Source organism: Taudactylus pleione, unplaced genomic scaffold, assembly GCF_031769625.1.
Source record: "Taudactylus pleione unplaced genomic scaffold, aTauple2 ptg000019l, whole genome shotgun sequence".
Lineage (NCBI taxonomy): Eukaryota > Metazoa > Chordata > Amphibia > Anura > Myobatrachidae > Taudactylus > Taudactylus pleione.
In genome coordinates this window covers 4,890,869-4,908,419 of record NW_028284421.1, presented here as the reverse complement: position 1 = coordinate 4,908,419, position 17,551 = coordinate 4,890,869, and the positions used below count along the sequence as shown (strand labels likewise).

General features: G+C 40.5%; 1 protein-coding gene across 12 annotated transcripts in view; it reads right to left on the bottom strand.

The window, feature by feature from the left end:
* TCF12 (transcription factor 12) overlaps window positions 1–17,551 on the bottom strand; it is a 292,270-nt gene that overhangs the window by 34,258 nt on the left and 240,461 nt on the right. For all 12 annotated transcript variants that reach the window (XM_088445100.1, XM_088445153.1, XM_088445177.1 and 9 more), the window contains 5 exons: window positions 10,204–10,309; window positions 9,597–9,730; window positions 8,368–8,512; window positions 8,055–8,125; window positions 4,767–4,845 (listed from right to left, as the gene is read on the bottom strand). In XM_088445100.1, coding sequence (XP_088301226.1) covers window positions 4,767–4,845; window positions 8,055–8,125; window positions 8,368–8,512; window positions 9,597–9,730; window positions 10,204–10,309 — 535 coding nt within the window. The remainder of the gene's footprint in view (window positions 1–4,766; window positions 4,846–8,054; window positions 8,126–8,367; window positions 8,513–9,596; window positions 9,731–10,203; window positions 10,310–17,551) is intronic.

The window sequence follows — 17,551 nt, the reverse complement described above, 5'->3', positions numbered from 1 at the left end:
TTGCTCAGATCCTTCCGCCTGCCCATTTTTCCTGCCTCCAACACATCAACTTCAAGAGCTGACTGTTCAATTGCTGCCTAATATATCACAACCCTTGACAAGGGCCCATTGTAACAAGATAATCACCTGTCAATGGTTTAAATGTTATGCCTGATGGATAGGTATATATGTAGATATATTATATATACATATATATTATATATCTCTATATCCACAAGGGTCCACACTCACGTCTTCAATTGAACTATGCTGGGCTAGCTACCCAAAAAGGATGTTTGGAGGTCCCCATGTCTGCATACTATTAAAATGTTGATGCTGTTTGCATACTATTAAGATGCATTAAAGGATATATTTGGAAGAGTGCACCCCTGAGATTGTTTTTTTACCTTGAAATGTGTCTTATTCGCACAGTGATGCGAATAGGATGTACAAGGAGCTTTTGCTAATTAAAAAAAGTATGAAAAGGTGCTCGGCGCTACAGAGTTATGTTTAATGCCACTTTTAGCACACGGAGGTAAGATGTATGTGGACACGTGGATATACATACATACACACACACAAATCCATTAACACACACTAGTAAAAGGACCCGGGTCACCTCAGTCATCCCTCTGCTCCCTGCTCTGTCTAGCCCTGTCTCCCTTTCTTCTGCTCTGCCACCCGATCTTTCGTCATCTCCGCACACCCGTCGCTCTGTACCGTCCCTGATCCCATAATTACCCCGCTCAGGTGGCATGGCTGGTTCCCTTCTCTGGCATTTGGACAATGACGTTTCCATAGCAGGTGAAGCAGTTAGACAGGCAGCATGAGCCTCAGCTCTCACTGCGCATGCATGTTAGAGATGGGACAAATGGGACTGACCTTGTAGAATAAATTATATATATATATATATATATATATATATACACACACACTGCACATACATACATACACACACAGGATATACCTTCTGCAGCATACCTCTAAACTACATAACAGATAAGCTGATTATCCATTTTCCTATTGTACGAATCTTTGTTGTTATTTATTAAACTAGATGCGTGTTTTAAATATAGCACACGATTGTAGGCTCTTTTTTCTTATATTTTGTCTATATGCGAGCCCCTACCCATTGACAGATCAGTTGCAGATACCCTGGAATGTATTTATGAGAGACTAAATACTTAAAGTTGAGTTTGCCGTGAAGATTCCCTGAAAACATCTGTAAGGAGCACTGGAATTTAAAGGACTAAAGTGGAACTTATGATTACCCAAACTGGTTAAGAACCAAGGTTCTATCTGGATATTGGACACTTGCACTGAAGGCACTATTCTTCACTTTTGTTTTATTATTTACTGATAGTCTTTTGATTATATCATTATTTGGAAGTATATAGCAGCGCATTCACATTTTTTTTTGGAACAAACACTGCACACTGTTTTATTATTGTCTCTTTCTGTGCACAAATTTTTTTTTAGCTTGTTTGCGCCAATTATATATATATATATATATATATATATATATATACACATATATACATACACACACACACACAGTCAGGTGCATAAATATTGGGACATTGACAGAATTTTCATATTTTGGCCTCTATTCACCACCACAATGGCTTTGAAATGAAACAAGCAAGATGTGCTTTAACTGCAGACTTTCAGATTTAATTTGAGGGTAATTACATCCAAATCATGTGAACGGTGTAGGAATTACAACGGTTTCTATATGTGCCTCCCACTTTTTAAGGGGCCAAAAGTAATGGGACTATCAACTCAAAAGCTATTTCATGGACAGGTGTGGGCTATTCCCTCGTTATTTCATTATCAATTAAGCAGGTAAAAGGTCTGGAGTTGATTCTAGGTGTGACATTTGCATTTGGAATCAGTTGCTGTCGACTCTTAATATGAGATCCAAAGAGCTATCACTATCAGTGAAGCAAGCCATCATTAGGATGAAAAATCACAACAAACCCATCAGAGAGATAGCAAAAACATTAGGTGTGGCCAAATCAACTGTTTGGAACATTCTTAAAAAGAAAGAACGCACCAGAGAGCTCAGCAACACCAAAAGACCCGTAAGACCACGGAAAACAACTGTGGTGGATGACAGAAGAATTATTTTCCTGGTGAAGAAAAACCCCTTCACATCAGTTGGCCAGGAGGTAGGTATATATGTGTCAAAATCAACAATCAAGAGAAGACTTCAGAAGAGTTAATATAGAGGGTTCACCACAAGATGTAAACCATTGGTGAGCCTCAAAAACAGGAAGACCAGATTAGAGTTTGCCAAACAACATCTAAAAAAGCCATTACAGTTCTGGAACAACATCCTATGGACAGATGAGACAAAGATCAACTTGTACCAGAGTGATGGGAAGAGAAGAGCATGGAGAAGGAAAGGAACTGCTCATGATCCAAAACATACCACCTCATCAGTGAAGCATGGTGGTGGTAGTGTCATGGCGTGGGCATGTATGGCTGCCAATGGAATTGGTTCCCTTGCATTTATTGATGATGTGACTGCTGACAAAAGCAGTAGAATGAATTCTGAAGTGTTTCGGGCAATATTATATGCTTATATTCAGTCAAATGCTTCAGAACTCATTGGATGGTGCTTCACAGTGCAGATGGACAATGACCTGAAACATACTGCTAAAGCAACCAAAGAGTTTTTTAAGGCTAAAAAGTGGAATGTTATGCAATGGCCAAGTCAATCCCCTGACCTGAATCTGATTGAGCATGCATTTCACTTGATGAAGACAAAACTGAAGGAAAAATGCCCCAAGAACAAGCAGGAACTGAAGACATTTGCAGTAGAGGCCTGGCAGAGCATCACCAGGGATGAAACCCAGCGTCTGGTGATGTCTATGCGTTCCAGACTTCAGGCTGTAATTGCCTGCAAAGAATTTGCAACAAAGTATTAAAAAGTGAAAGATAGATTTAGGATTGTTTAGTTTGTCCCATTACTTTTGGCCCCTTAAAAAGTGGGAGGCACATATAGAAACCGTTGTAATTCCTACACCGTTCACCAGATTTGGATGTAATTACCCTCAAATTAAATCGGAAAGTCTGCAGTTAAAGCACATCTAGTTTGTTTCATTTCAAAGCCATTGTGGTGGTGAATAGAGGCCACAATATGAAAATTCTGTCAATGTCCCAATATTTATGCACCTGACTGTGTGTGTGTGTGTGTGTGTGTGTGTGTGTGTGTGTGTGTGTGTGTGTGTGTGTGTGTGTGTGTATATATTATATATATACATATACATATACACACACACACACACACACATACAAACACACATATGATTTTTATTTTCAGTGTATAAATCAGTACAAAGGCTATCTTACATGCAGAAAATGAGAGTGCTGAATATAGAGAAACTACAAAGAAAGAAAAGCCACTGGAATATGAAGGTTACATTTTTAAGATAATATGGAACCCTGCACAAGGGAAAACTTGTTTTACTTTTTCCTTTTATCATCATCTAAGTGGTTAGACATGAAATGTTAGTCAAAAAGATTTGCTCAATGACCTCCTGGTAAAGAGTTTAACATTTTCATTTGGACTCAATGGGGTGATTAACTCAGCATCCAGTTACTCTATGTTCGAATCATCCAGAGATCAAATGCAAACTTCGCACAAATGTCGTCTTTTTACACACACACTATATATATATATATATATATTTGTATAAAAAACGGAAATGTCTGCCTTATGGGCATGTGACATTTTTCTTATATGGTCTACAACCACTCAGGAAAATGGAATCAGAACACGCGTGCGCCCTTTAAGTATCAATGAACCAGTAGAGTAGTATGCAGTCAGGAAGATGGCGGTCAAAATGCCGGCCGCCAGTTTCCCGACTGTCAAATCCCGGCATAGGACTAATGATAGGTGTCGAAATCCCTCCGCCTATCATTATCCACCCGCCGAAATCCCGACGCCCGGCATAACGAATGAAGGTAAGCTGGGCGTCGGGAGCGGACAGCCGGGGGGGGCTTGTAGGTAGAGAGGGGGTTAGGTTAAGGGGCTCTCGGAGGGACTCAGGGTTAGGCACCCCCCGGGAGGGTTAGGGTTAGGCTAGGGGAAGGTTAGGGTCAGGAACCCGCCGGGAGGGTTAGGTTTAGGGTGCGAGGAGGAGAGGTTAGGTGTAGGCACCCCTGGGGGGAGGTTATGGTTAGGCACTAGGGGGGAAGGTTAGGGTTAGGCACCCCTAAGGGACGTTTAGCAGAGGAGAAGGTTAGGGATTTACTTACCTTGTCGGGATCTTCGCTCTTCTGTCTTCCGGCGTCTGTATTACAACCGCTGGGCTCGCATCTGGCGGTATGTCATACCGATTCCCTATCTATCATGTGTACAGTGCACAGGGGGGTCCATTGGTCCACACTGCAAACCCTGCATCCAGGACCGAGACCACTGTGCGGAGCACCAGCTCTCTATGGTTCTCGCTCTGAGCTATCTTATTACTGATGTATTCAGAAAAATGGCAATGCACAGGAGCTAGCAAAGACTCTGATCCGTACTTTCTTCTGCGCATGCGCCATCTTTCCCAATTTCTCACCAAGAAGATGGCACCGCGGAAGAAACATAGCGAGCAGACGCATCACGCTAGAGGCACATGTTGGAATCACATTGAGAACAAATAGAAAAAATGGTAACAAAGGAAAACTAAACCAGTTCAGCAAAAGATGAATGGACAAGAACATTCAACATTTACTGACAAATAATAACAATAGCACCAGAAGTCACATGCACCATTACTGATAATATTTTGTACCTGGCAGTGGAGATGGAGACCCAACAGGGGTTGAAGGATTTGATGGAAAACTACTGCTGGTGTGGTCCGGAGAATAAATCTGAAAGAAACCAACAGAAAAGCATTGGTTGCGGCAAGACATTAAAATATATTGCACAAATAGTTTCTAATATGGTAGTGGATATTTATTTAACCAAATCAGAAAATGAAAGCTCCAGTTGTCATTTAGGACACCGCCAGAGAGATAAAAAGTATCACTGGTTTATATAGATAACATACAGATAAAAGGTGGAATACTATACTGAAAGTTACAAGTTTCTATTTTTAAAATGAAAATTCCGCTACCTCACCACGTTAATTCACCTGAAAAAGGCATGTGATAACCCTGAAGGCTCTGCAATGTATGGAAAAAAACTGCTTCAACAGCAGGATTTGCAAAACTGACATTTTCCACAGTGCCAGAAAATTAGGACACATGTATAATAATTTACAAATCAAACGTAATTTCATATACATGTTATAATTTAAATACTTCTAGTCTAAAGTTCTACTGGGGTAGAATAAAATCGTTTTATAATCCAACTTCATGAGACCTTCACATATTATGACTAAGGATTTTCAGGTATCTTGAGCGGTGCTGTAATTATAGTATTAGTGTTATTTAACCAACTACTTCCATCCCCAGTCTGGCAGTCAGACAGAGGCCTGGCCACACTACCCATATGTGAAATGCACAGTAACATTTCCTCCTCCCAAAAGACAGATTAAAACTCTTGACAAGAGAACTTTGTTACCTGTAAACATTATCACTACAGTATACAAATCAAGCACACAGTTTTGAGAAATACAGCTCTGTTGTACTTTATTTGAAAAAACTTACAATGCAAAAAGTCACAACTAATGCCATTTACAGGAGTGTATTTTTATACTTTGTTGTCCTACCAACTATATGCTTACAATCAGTGTCTTCTAGAAGCCTTTACTAATGTTACAACAAACATGGACAAAATCTGTAAAGAGACAAGTCATTCTGTATTCAGCCCATGTCCTGTTCAGCTTTAAATGACCAATATGAATAATCCTCACACCTTCTGCTAGGTCTAAATGGTAACATGACTTATTCTCTAGCAACAAACAAGCCCCCTCCCTCCTATCAGTCATGGTCCATTCCTGTCAGTGGGGTGCCAATATGCCCAAACCTAATGAAAAGAGACGGAGACAAAGGCTACACAATGGGAAGCCCACAGAGCCAGACCATGGAGCTGTTAGTCCAATTTTTTAAACACTGCAGTGTACATTTCAGTTACCCTTTGTTATGGTAATCTAATAGAGTCTCAAAGCTACAAAGAAACTTCATTCATGAATTGCATTTTCAAGTCAACTTCCCCAAATTCCTACTTCCTTTGTGCTAAAAACCACTGGCCACTTAACTACCGAGAGAGAACAATGCGTTTTACCAAGCTCAAAACGTAACTTATCGCAGAGACGTTTGATATAATCATAGTTAAATAGCAAGCCTATTTGATCTCCTGAAAATTAAAGCCTGGATGTTTTGATTTGGCATTAGGCAATGAAATAAACCAGATGTTACTTTCCTTCATATAACCCTCCATGGGCACAATCTTAAAGGGTTATTATTTGGCAACCGTTCAGGGAAACACATTAGAAATGGCACAAATACCCAGATTTTCTTTCCTTTCTATCTACACTAGTTCATTATCCAAACTAATGCATAATCCACAGGGCTTTGGGAACTTTGTGTAAATACTTTCATGTACAATTCTCTTTCTTGGCTACCCTGAGATTAAGACCACAATTATCCAGGCTTAAACCTAAAATAAAAGAACCTTTGCAAATGTATTATCTGGCCTTACATGTTTAATCACATAGTATTCTGTATGTTCTTTAATACCTTAACTGAAGAACAAATGCTTCATCTTCTGATCTTTTACAAACAAAAGACCTTCAGAAAATTTATGTTCAACGGCAAAAAGCAAGCATTGCATGTAATGGGCTTTGGATGAAAAAGATTAATTTAGTATTTTTTATTTATTTTAAAACGATGATTTTGACACAGGAACGTGGGAGGATAACTTTTATAAGCATTTCATTAGCAGATGACCCAATCAGTACCACTATTCTTATTAACCAGCACACAGTACATTGTAGTGTCTACTATTATGTAAAAAAAAAAAAAAAAAAAAACTAAAGTAAAGATGTTAAACTATTGGGAGGAATATAGGCATGAAATGAAGCACAGGATTTGAAGTGTGCAGACTATGGCATGTATTCATAGAGCAGATGGAATATATCTCCATTGGATATGACAGCAGTGATTTATGGAATGACCTGACTGCTCCCCGCCAAGCACCAACACAGGAGGACAGACCCAAGTTGCCATGACAACCAGAGCCCACCCAGCACACAGATTACACATCTATGCCTTGGCTTTATTATACAGAATTTGGGATTGGTTCTAAATATGTCACAAATGGGAGATGGAGCAGGGTGCATGCAAGCATTGCCTCATTAATTACAAGATGCGCACAACCATTTACATTTACACTCAAAAGCAAATTAGATAAAGAGTGTTGTGTTGGCTACCGCTAGATCAACTATCTAAATTAGAAATATGGTACCAACACAGGAACTGTGAGCTGATAACATCCTTAGTGAAGAAAGAAAAACATAATTATATATACAAAGACTAGCTGCTAAACTAAACTTTATTTGTGCAAATGTATTCTACATTGACTGTTTCCTTTTTTACATTCAAACTGTTAAAGCTTTAAGATTATTATTTTTGATGAGAACAGTGAAAAAAAAAAGATATAGTAATATATATATATATATATATATATATATATATATATATATATATATATATTTTCTAGATCTCTATCTATATATCTCCGATTGTATTTTTGAACATTTTTGAAAGCGCTCTCTTTTGTATCATATACACATTAGTTATGAATACATCCAGTATTGATGTGAGCCTAGTATTTAACAACTCCCTGCCTGCATTCCAAAGTGAAAAGTGATATTCAGGACAGACAGCTGTTTCCTGTGGAAGGTCATGCATCATTTAATAAACTGAGAAAATACATCAGCATTGCACAGATTCTTCTCAAAGTCTGCATTGTGATGCAAAAAATGTATCTTTAAATAGTTTGTGCTACTGGGTATGTATGTGGTATGTATACAAAACATCCCACCCTACAGATTATGATTTCTCATAATAAAAAAACCAGTTAAACTTCATTTTAATTCCATTTACAACCACTCTTCACATACACAGATACTTACAGAGGCCAGAGCTTTTCCAAGTGCATCTCCAGTCTGTGAGCTACCAGCTGCATTAACTCTGCTTGCTGTACCTATAAACAGCAGAAAATAGAAACGCCATTGCTAAAATATACAAGCCTAGGATGCAGTAAATAATATGTACACCAATGCATTGCTTTGTAATAGCTGCTTACAACAAACATTTTAAAACCAAGAACAAAGTCAACAATTGTGGAAATTGCGTATGGCTTAAATTTCCTCAGAAATCTAATTCGCAGACAGATGGGGCTCATTTGATCACACAAAGAGCATATCTAAAAGAATAAAAGCTTACCCAAGAGATTGTCTGATCCATTGATGGGTGGAGTGTGAGAAGATGCCACAAAGGAGGAACTGGTAGTGCCACCTCGATGGAAGCTGGACATTGGAGGAAGACTGGCATTTATGTCTGTTGGTGAAACTGGATGTGGTGGGTAGTTCTGAAGAGAAAAACGGTGTTCAAATTGAATTGGCAACTATCACATATTAATCCATTATCCTCAATGACTGTGTAATATGCATAAACATGATTCATGAAGTTTGCAAACTAAAATCCAACTGACTCAGGGGCCCATTTATTATTTATCGAGCTTAGAGAATTAGCATTTCTCATGGGCTATAGCACGAGCTTGTCCCTATGATGTGTAAAGCAAAGTGGTAAAGGGGTCTATTTACTAAACCTTGGATGGAGCTAAAGTGAACAGAGCTAAAGTACCAGCCAACCAGCTCATAACTGTCATTTATCAAACACAGCCTGTGACATGGCAGTGAGGAGCTGATTGGCTGGTACCTTATCTCTGTTCACTTTATCTCCATCCAAGGTCCTCACTTTATGCCGCAGCACCCCCCGGCAGCCTACTGTGAAAGCGTGGTCATCAGACTGCGCATGGTAGCCTAAAGGCTACAATGGCTAAAGCCATCTTCAGATGGCGTTAGCCAATGGGTCCAAGCTCTAGAATACGTGTAGAGGTTTAAGTGTTTATCAGCTATCAAAAAAACTCTGCTTTGAACCTTTAAAAGCACCTTACAGCTTGTGTGTGACAAGCCCAAGTTTTATATTTATTTCAGCAGACCTGAATGTCAGCTGCTTAATTATTTTTAAATCTTCTATGCTACATGTAGAATGTGAGAGTTCCAAGCTCTGAAACCAACTGGCATGTCAGCAAAAAAACAAACAGATCCTACAGACTTCAAGATAGGATTTCACAACAGAACTATGCTGTTTTTACTGACACATAATAGGCTGTTTTCAAAATGGCGTTCTGAAATCAACCTTAGGCATCGTTTATATAGTCAACTTCCATTTGTACAGTAAAACTGCTCGTCAAAGCCGTCACAGTGACTGACAATCATATCATTAAAAAGAAAGGTTTCGGGTGAAGTATAAAATAAGTAGCAAGGTGCCAGGCACAGTTATTAGTTCCCACTCTTCATGTCTACAGAGAGGATGAAATAATAATTGCTACAGTATGTTTATAACGAACACAGAAACAGAAAGGAGAAACATGTTAAATAATCTCTTACCAAGCGGTCATGTAGGCTGCCATAATTATTTGACTGTGACATGTGAGACGATGAACTGCCCATCATTCCACTATAGCCAGGCTGGCCAATTCCATTCGAGGAATTCCATATCTCTGATGAGTTATGGCTGCCATCTAAACACAGAATGATTTTACCATAAATATGACAGGCAGTGTCACAGAAACAGCATTTCCAAACAAATAAGTACTCTTTAGTAAGAGTGTATTTTTTTCTGGCTGGAAAAATGCTGGATTAAAAGGCAAGTGTCTAAAACCAGCCATACAATACCTTCTTGCTCATTTCAAATAAAAATTTTTCATCTGTGCCTCCCCTCCGTGCAGGGGTCAGCATGCCTCTAAAGCTAAAAATGTTTTGTAATCAATGTAGATGGCATCTTTGAAAATGTTTAATAACACACAAGTAAACAAATATATTAATAACACGTTTACACATGTAAAATAGAACAACGTAATTTGTCAATACCACATTTCAACTGGGGATGTTAACACTATTGCCATGGAACTCACACATACATGTCACGGAATTTCAATGTTTATGCTACAAGCAGAAATCGGACTATGTACATACATCTTGTACTATTACTAACCTTGCAGAAAGAAAGTGCTAGCAAACATACTGCTGGGTGGTTTGGGGGATGAGTAGCTCGGAGACTCTCTATTGAAGTCATCTGAACTTGGGGAGGGTGCATAGACCTGAAAACAAAATACATCAATAGCTTGAAACTGGTACAATAATAATAATTTAAGGTACAATGTTTTGAGTCAATAAATTCAATAAAGATATACAGATGTCTCCTCATACAGCTAGCCTCAATTATGCCATGCAGCGCAAATGACAGGCGAGAGCGAACCTCCAGGTCCCGTGTTACTCTGCTTGCACTGAGCTTCTTTTTACCCAAAAATGCATCTTAGTCACAATGCAAAGTGATTAAAACGCACCAGGAGATTGTACTGAGACACTTGTATATCTGTGTGCGACTGAGTCTGAAAATGAAGCACAACAGAGCTTGGGTGAAAAAAAAGCTGCATCCGATACATCGTAGCACTTCGCATACAGATTCATACTCTTTAGCGGTGCAGACTGTGGCATGACTGCAGCAATATGTATGAGGACACATCTGTAACTGTGTCAGCAGCCATTAAAGGAGTTTCCATGAAAATGGGGTAAACTTCTCTTTTCCCAATAACACTACTTTAGTGTGGTTTCTCCTGGGACCCCCACCATTCAAATTAGTAGGGTCTCAGAGCTCACATTTTCTGCTGACCATCTTTGGCACTACCTGGTTTTCTTCCTAATAGGATAGATCCACCATAACGGCTCTAGAGCCCCCCCAGTAGTAATGCCACCTGTGGTAATGACCCCAGTAGTGGTAGTGCCCCTTATGCAGTGCCCCAGTAGTGGTAGTGTCCCTTATGCAGTGCCCCCAGTAGTGGTGGTGCCCACTGTGCAGTGCCCACAGTGGTGGTGTCCCTTATGCAGTGCTCACAGTGGTGGTGTCCCTTATTCAGTGCCCCCTGTAGTAATGACCCTGTAGAAGTAATGCCCCCTGTATCGCCAATAGTAGTGCCCCCTGTAGTAGTGCCTATAGTAATGCCCCCTGTACTAGTGCCCGTGAGTAAATGGCCCCAGTAGTAGTGTCCTCAATAGTAATGCCCCCAGTAGTAGTGCCCCCAATAGTAATGCCCACAATATGAAGCGGCTTACACACACAAAAAACCCCCCAAAAAACACAACTCTTACTTTAAGCCCCACTCCTGGGTCCGCCTGGCTGGTCCGCTGAACTATGGGAGAGACGTCATGACGTCTCTCCCATAGTGCCCATGAGGGGGAGCTGGAAGCCGGAGCTCAAGAGAGAGCTCCAGCCTGTTGGCTGGCGCTGCAGGTTGGAAGCCGGGCATCCGCTGGTAACAAAATTTCTGCAGGCACCCGGCAAATGGAGCTTCCCTGTGGTGCCGGGGCTAAGTGGGCTGGAGGAGGTGGAACAGGTTCCATCTCCAAATAGAAGTGACGGAATGCACAGTTCCGCCCCGTTACGGTCCACTTTAACCCCTGGATAGATATATAGCGCTCCCGCTAGGCTGTTTCAGTGGGGCCAGGCGCTCTAATTCTAAAGGGCAGAAAGCACCCTACCCTCTGGCGCAGCTCCCCGCTGAAAAAGCCTGCGAGTTCTGTCCCCTCCCACGGGCTGCAGTGTCTTGCGGGTGGGGAAAACGGCGGTGCAGCGGTCACCACCAGTGAATGGATGCCAGGCGCATGCGCCTTGGATCCATTCACAGTGAATGCAGCGATTGGGGGCTTGCCGGGAAGTCCGTAAGTGCCAGGCACGCCCCCAAGAGTTTAGAAAAGGGGACGCATCATAAAGACACGCCCCCTTTTCATTGACCATGTTCCTTTTTTAGAAGCGCCCTTCCTCTAGGTCCGGCGCCGGACCTAGAGTGAACACTAGATATGTATATTATATAGATATATAGCCAAACACAAGAGGTGCTGCTGAATTGACTGGCGCAACAAATAGGCCCTATATACTGTATATATATATATATATATATATATATATATATCTGATATCTCTCTCTATCTATCTGATATCTATCTATCGCTCCTGCACGATTAGTAGTTGTATACACAGTGGGGTACACGTGGACTTTCCGTCAATATATTAAAAGCAACAGATGAGAGCAATATTGAGTATAAGTAGGTATGGTTGGTAAACATTAAACATTTATTGTATGACTTTACAAATATTGTAAAAGTTAGACATTAGTAGAACATAACTCACAAGTGGCAGTGTATAATCTATGGCAGGGTACACATCAGAACAACGTGTATCCCAGTCGTCCCGGTGTACAACCATTCGATACACCCTTCCATCACGCATTCATCTGCATGCCGTAGGCAGCGTGGCCAGCCCATCTGACTTGCAGCACATCAGATGGGATGACGTCGCTGATGATGCACGTGTATGCGCGATTGAGGGTACACACTGAGCGATATGGACGATATATTGTTTCAATTTGCGTCTGAATGATCTATAATCCAATATATCGCCTGATGTGTATCCGGCCTATGGTAGACTCTCTGTACGTAGGACACAAATCAGAAAGCAACAGCAGTATCAAAGTTACATGCTTTCAACCACATTGTTCAAAGGGATAGAAGGCAGACATCTCAGGGGATTATTGCCCATGTACGTGTCAAAAAAGTAAAATACCCCCCTTAAAACAACCACCTCCCGTCCCCTAATCTGTACAGGCTATTTGATCAGATGAACAGTTTAATATCCTAGGTAGTGTATTCTGGCATGTGGTAAAAAGGAACTCTAAATATATTACAATTGCTTGAATGATAATGCACCCAATGTGTTATATTATTGGAAGGAGCAGGGGTATACTGTTAATAACTTTTAGTCTGGATGACTATTTCATCTAAATTAATTATATAACAGATAGTTTTATAAATGTTCCAGTAAAAATAATGGATAATCATCTTAATGCTCATCAAAGCTTTAAACTAAGCAATCTAACTGAAAAGAACTCAACTGTTTATTGTAAGATAAGTAGATTTAATGGATCACTGTCACATATCTACAATAGCCATACAAAGTCTAGGCACCTGCAGGAGCAGGACCGAGAAACCGACTCATGACAATTGCATATGGTACATTCCAAGAACATATCTTCACTATATGCAATAAAAGGCATCTGTATACATGGAATTCACCCAGCTAAAGGACGCACCTACATTAATAGAACACAATAAAAAAAAAAAAATCTAGACTTAGAAACATTTTAACTATTGGCTGACTAAAGATAATACAGTTGCTGTATGTCCCTGACGACGGGAGTTGTTCCCGAAACGTAGGATTAAAGGATGTTTTTACCCTATATTACTCAGTCTCACGAGTGCCTCCGTTTATGGATCTTTATTTATCGGCCTGTTTCTCGACCGTGGAGGGCACCGGAGCATTTCCTACCATTGGAGTGCCGGACAGACTTGGAACTATATATAACTATATATAACTATATATATATATATATATATATATAATCCAAACACAATACCTAGAGGGCGCTAACAAATGGAGTGTTCTGTACAATGTAATACAAAACTCACAATGGAGATACCACTGAAAACTTTCAGCTGACAGGTATTAGCATTGAAGAATTCTTCTGATTTGGCCACCAAGGTTCTTATTCAGTGTGTGAGATGTCAATTAGGTTCACCCAACAATGCGGCCAATGGCCAAATATTAGTACATCAGAATAATTTTATTCTTGATTAAATGTTAAAAATTTGCATAAAAAGCAATTGCTTACATCAAATGTATAAAAAGATGTGCCGTTGATAATGCCAATATGAAGGTACAGGTTGAGTCTCCCATATCCAAATATTCTGGAATACGGAATATTCCGAAATACGGAATTATTTTGGCATGACTGAGATAATGAAACCTTTAAACCTTTGCTTTTTGATGGTTCAATGTACACAAACTTTGTCTAAGGCACAAATTATTACAAATATTGTATAAAATTACCTTCAGGCTGTGTGTATAAGGTGTATATGAAACAAATGAATTTTATTTCTGTACACAAACTTTGATTGAACCACAAAATTATTGAATATATTGTATAAAATGACCTGCAGGCTGTGTGTATAAGGTGTATATAACACACAAATGTATTCTGTGTGTATATTGGGGTCCTATTCTCAAGATATTTCATTATGATATGCAATTATTCCAAAAAACGGAATATTCCGTTATCCAAAATACCCCCAGTCCCAAGCGTTTTGGATATGGGAGACTCAACCTGTATAGAGATTATCCCTTTGATTTTTGGAATCCAAGGCTGAACATAAACATGGATGTTCTATGCGGCACCCCGACCCTACGTGTTTCGTTGCTCTGGTAGCTGGCTGCCACATTTTGCTGCTCTTGGTCCGCGTTTAAAAAATATTTTAAATTTGTCTGGCCCAAGAGTGAAACACCACATCTTGAGACCCCTATATATGAAGGTTTCATCCATATCATAACATATTTGGCTTCCCCGAGATATTGTGGGATTTGCCATGCCCACAGCCAATTCTGGTTGACTACACCATCCATTAGTGTTGCTACCATTTTTCCTGGCTTTGTACCCCTGATTAAGTCCGTGAGAAAAACAAAATGCTTAGGGTCGGGGTGCCGCTTATAACGTTCATGTTTATGTTCAGCCTTGGAATCCAAATATCAAAAGGGATAATCTCTATACCCTCATATTGGCACATCTTTTTATACATTTGATGTAAGCAATTGCTTTTTATGCTAATTTTTAACATTTAATCAAGAATAAAATTATTCTGATGTACTAATATTTGGCCATTGGCTTCATTGTTGGGTGATTTCTTTGGTGAGAGGGTATGTTCACAGAACCTAATGGACATCTCACATATTGAATAAGAACCTTGGTGGCCAAATCAGAAGAAATCTTCAATGCTAATATCTGACAGCTGAAAGTTTTCAGTGGTATCTCCATTGTGAATTTTTTATTGGTATTAAATTGTACAGAACATTCCATTTGTTAGCGCCCTCTAAGTATTGTGTTTGAATATCTTTATGGTTGTGTCCTACTAACAGGGGACTCACCATAAAGTAGAAAAAGCGACTTTATTTAACTCACAGATATCACATCAGGTCAACGTTTCGGTCATCCTAGACCATTGGCAAGACAAAAGTAACAACTAAACCACCATGAAGACCCATGGTGGTTTAGTTGTTACTTTCGTCTTGACAAAAGGTCAGGGATGACCAAAACGTCGACCTGGTGTGATGTCTAAGTTAAATAAAGTAGCTTTTTCTACTTTATGGTGAGTGCCCACAACTCTTTTGTTTATGTCCGGGACACTAGTGTCTATAGTGGAGCACCACCGCCTTGGATCAAGAGCAGTGAGTATACATATATACACACACATTTTATAATATATATATATATGTATTGTGTCCTGACGACGGGGTGGTAACCTCGAAAACGTTAGAAGAGAATATACATCGTTTTTCCTTGTTGCTGTCTCCGAGTGCCAGTTCTTTCTCCTTCTATATATATATATATATATATATATATATATATATATATATATATATATATATATATATATATATATATACATATATATACACACACACACACACACACACACACAAACACACACACACCATCCACCAATAACATTACATTATGGACCTCATTTAGACCCGTTCGCAAGCGGGTCGATGGTTGTGCATTGCGTGCGCAAGCCCCGTAGCGAGTTAGAAATTCACTCGCTCGGGCCTCGCTACAAACTGGGCGGCTGTCGATGTTGATCGACAGCTCGCCCCATTTTGTAGGCGGGGCGGGGGGGGTGGCTGGACAAATGGAGGCGTTCCTGAAGGAACGCCTACTGTTTGTGGGCGGCCCTACTGACATCACCAGTGATGTCAGTAGTGAGCTTCCGGCTCTATTATAGCCGGAAGCTCACTAGGGCTTGCGGCAGACGTGACCCTACCACAAGGGTCTTGTCGCAAGCCCGATGGTCGCGACCATCACCTGGCAGCTTGCAAAAGCTGTGGGTGGACAAACACAGCTTAGCGAGTGGCCAGGAGGCCGGCTTAAAAGAAAAAAAAAAAGCATCCCCCCTCATTCAGAGCCGCTCGCCCTTTTTTGCGAGCGGCTCTGAATGAGGTCCCATGTTAGCAGCACATTCTTTAACCACTTAACTGACGATTCTTCCAGCAAAACCGGACAGAAATTGCTGGGTCCGCAGGAGAGTCAGGGGTGTCCCAACAGAACATTGCCTAGAACATCACACTGCCTCCATCGGCTTTCCTTCTTCAATAGTGCATCCTGGTACTCTCTTCCCAAGGTAAACTACACACATACACCTGGCAGTCCACATGATGTAAAAGGTAACGTGATTCTTCAGACCTAGCCACCTTCTTCTATTGCTCCATGGTCCAGTTCTGATGCTAATGTGCCCACTGTAGGTGCTTTGGCAATAGGCAGGGGTCAGCATGGGCACTCGGACGAGTCTGCAGCTATGCAGCAAGCCTAGATGCACTATGTATTCTGCCACCTTTATCATAGCCAGCATTAACTTTTTACAATATGTGGGATAGGGCCAGACGGGCTAGACATTGCTCCCCACGCGCTTCAATGATCCTTGGGCACCCATGTCCCTGTCGCAGATGTACCTGTTGTCCTTCCTTGGACCATTTTTAGTAGGTACTAACCACTGCATACCGGAAATAGCCCACACAACCTTCCATTATCAAGATGATCTGACCCAGTTGTCTAGCCATCACAATTTAGCCCGTGTCAAAGTCGCTCAGATCCTTACACTTGCCCATTTTTCTTGCTTCCAACACATCAACATCAAGAACAGAGTGTCCACTTGCTCGCTAATATATCCCACCTCTTGACAGGTGCCACTGAAACAAAATAACCAATGTTATTCACTTCCCCTGTCAGTGGTTTTAATGTTATGGCTGATCGATATACATATTTGCACACCTAACATACACACAAATTGCCTGTGGATAGACAGGTAAAACATCTATTTTTAGCTGTTCTAGCAGGGACCACGCTGTGTGTCTCCCTGCTATGGTGTATAACCTTGGCTGGATCAGCCTGGTGCTGGTTATTGGAAAATAAGGGGGAAATCAACAATATTTTCCCTTATTTTTTTTTAATACCAGACCAGGCTCAGAGGTCCAGGGCTGGCTATGAATTTGGGGGGGATTCAACATTTTTTTTTATTTTTATATTATTTCTATCCTTTCAACAGAACCAAACCTGCACAGATCATAGTGATCTGTGCAGTGCTTGTCTATTGCTTAGCTTCTATTCTACAGTGGTTTTAATAGAAACTGCTGTGGAATAGAACACACCATTACGGGTTGTTATTTAGAAACTGCCGGGGAT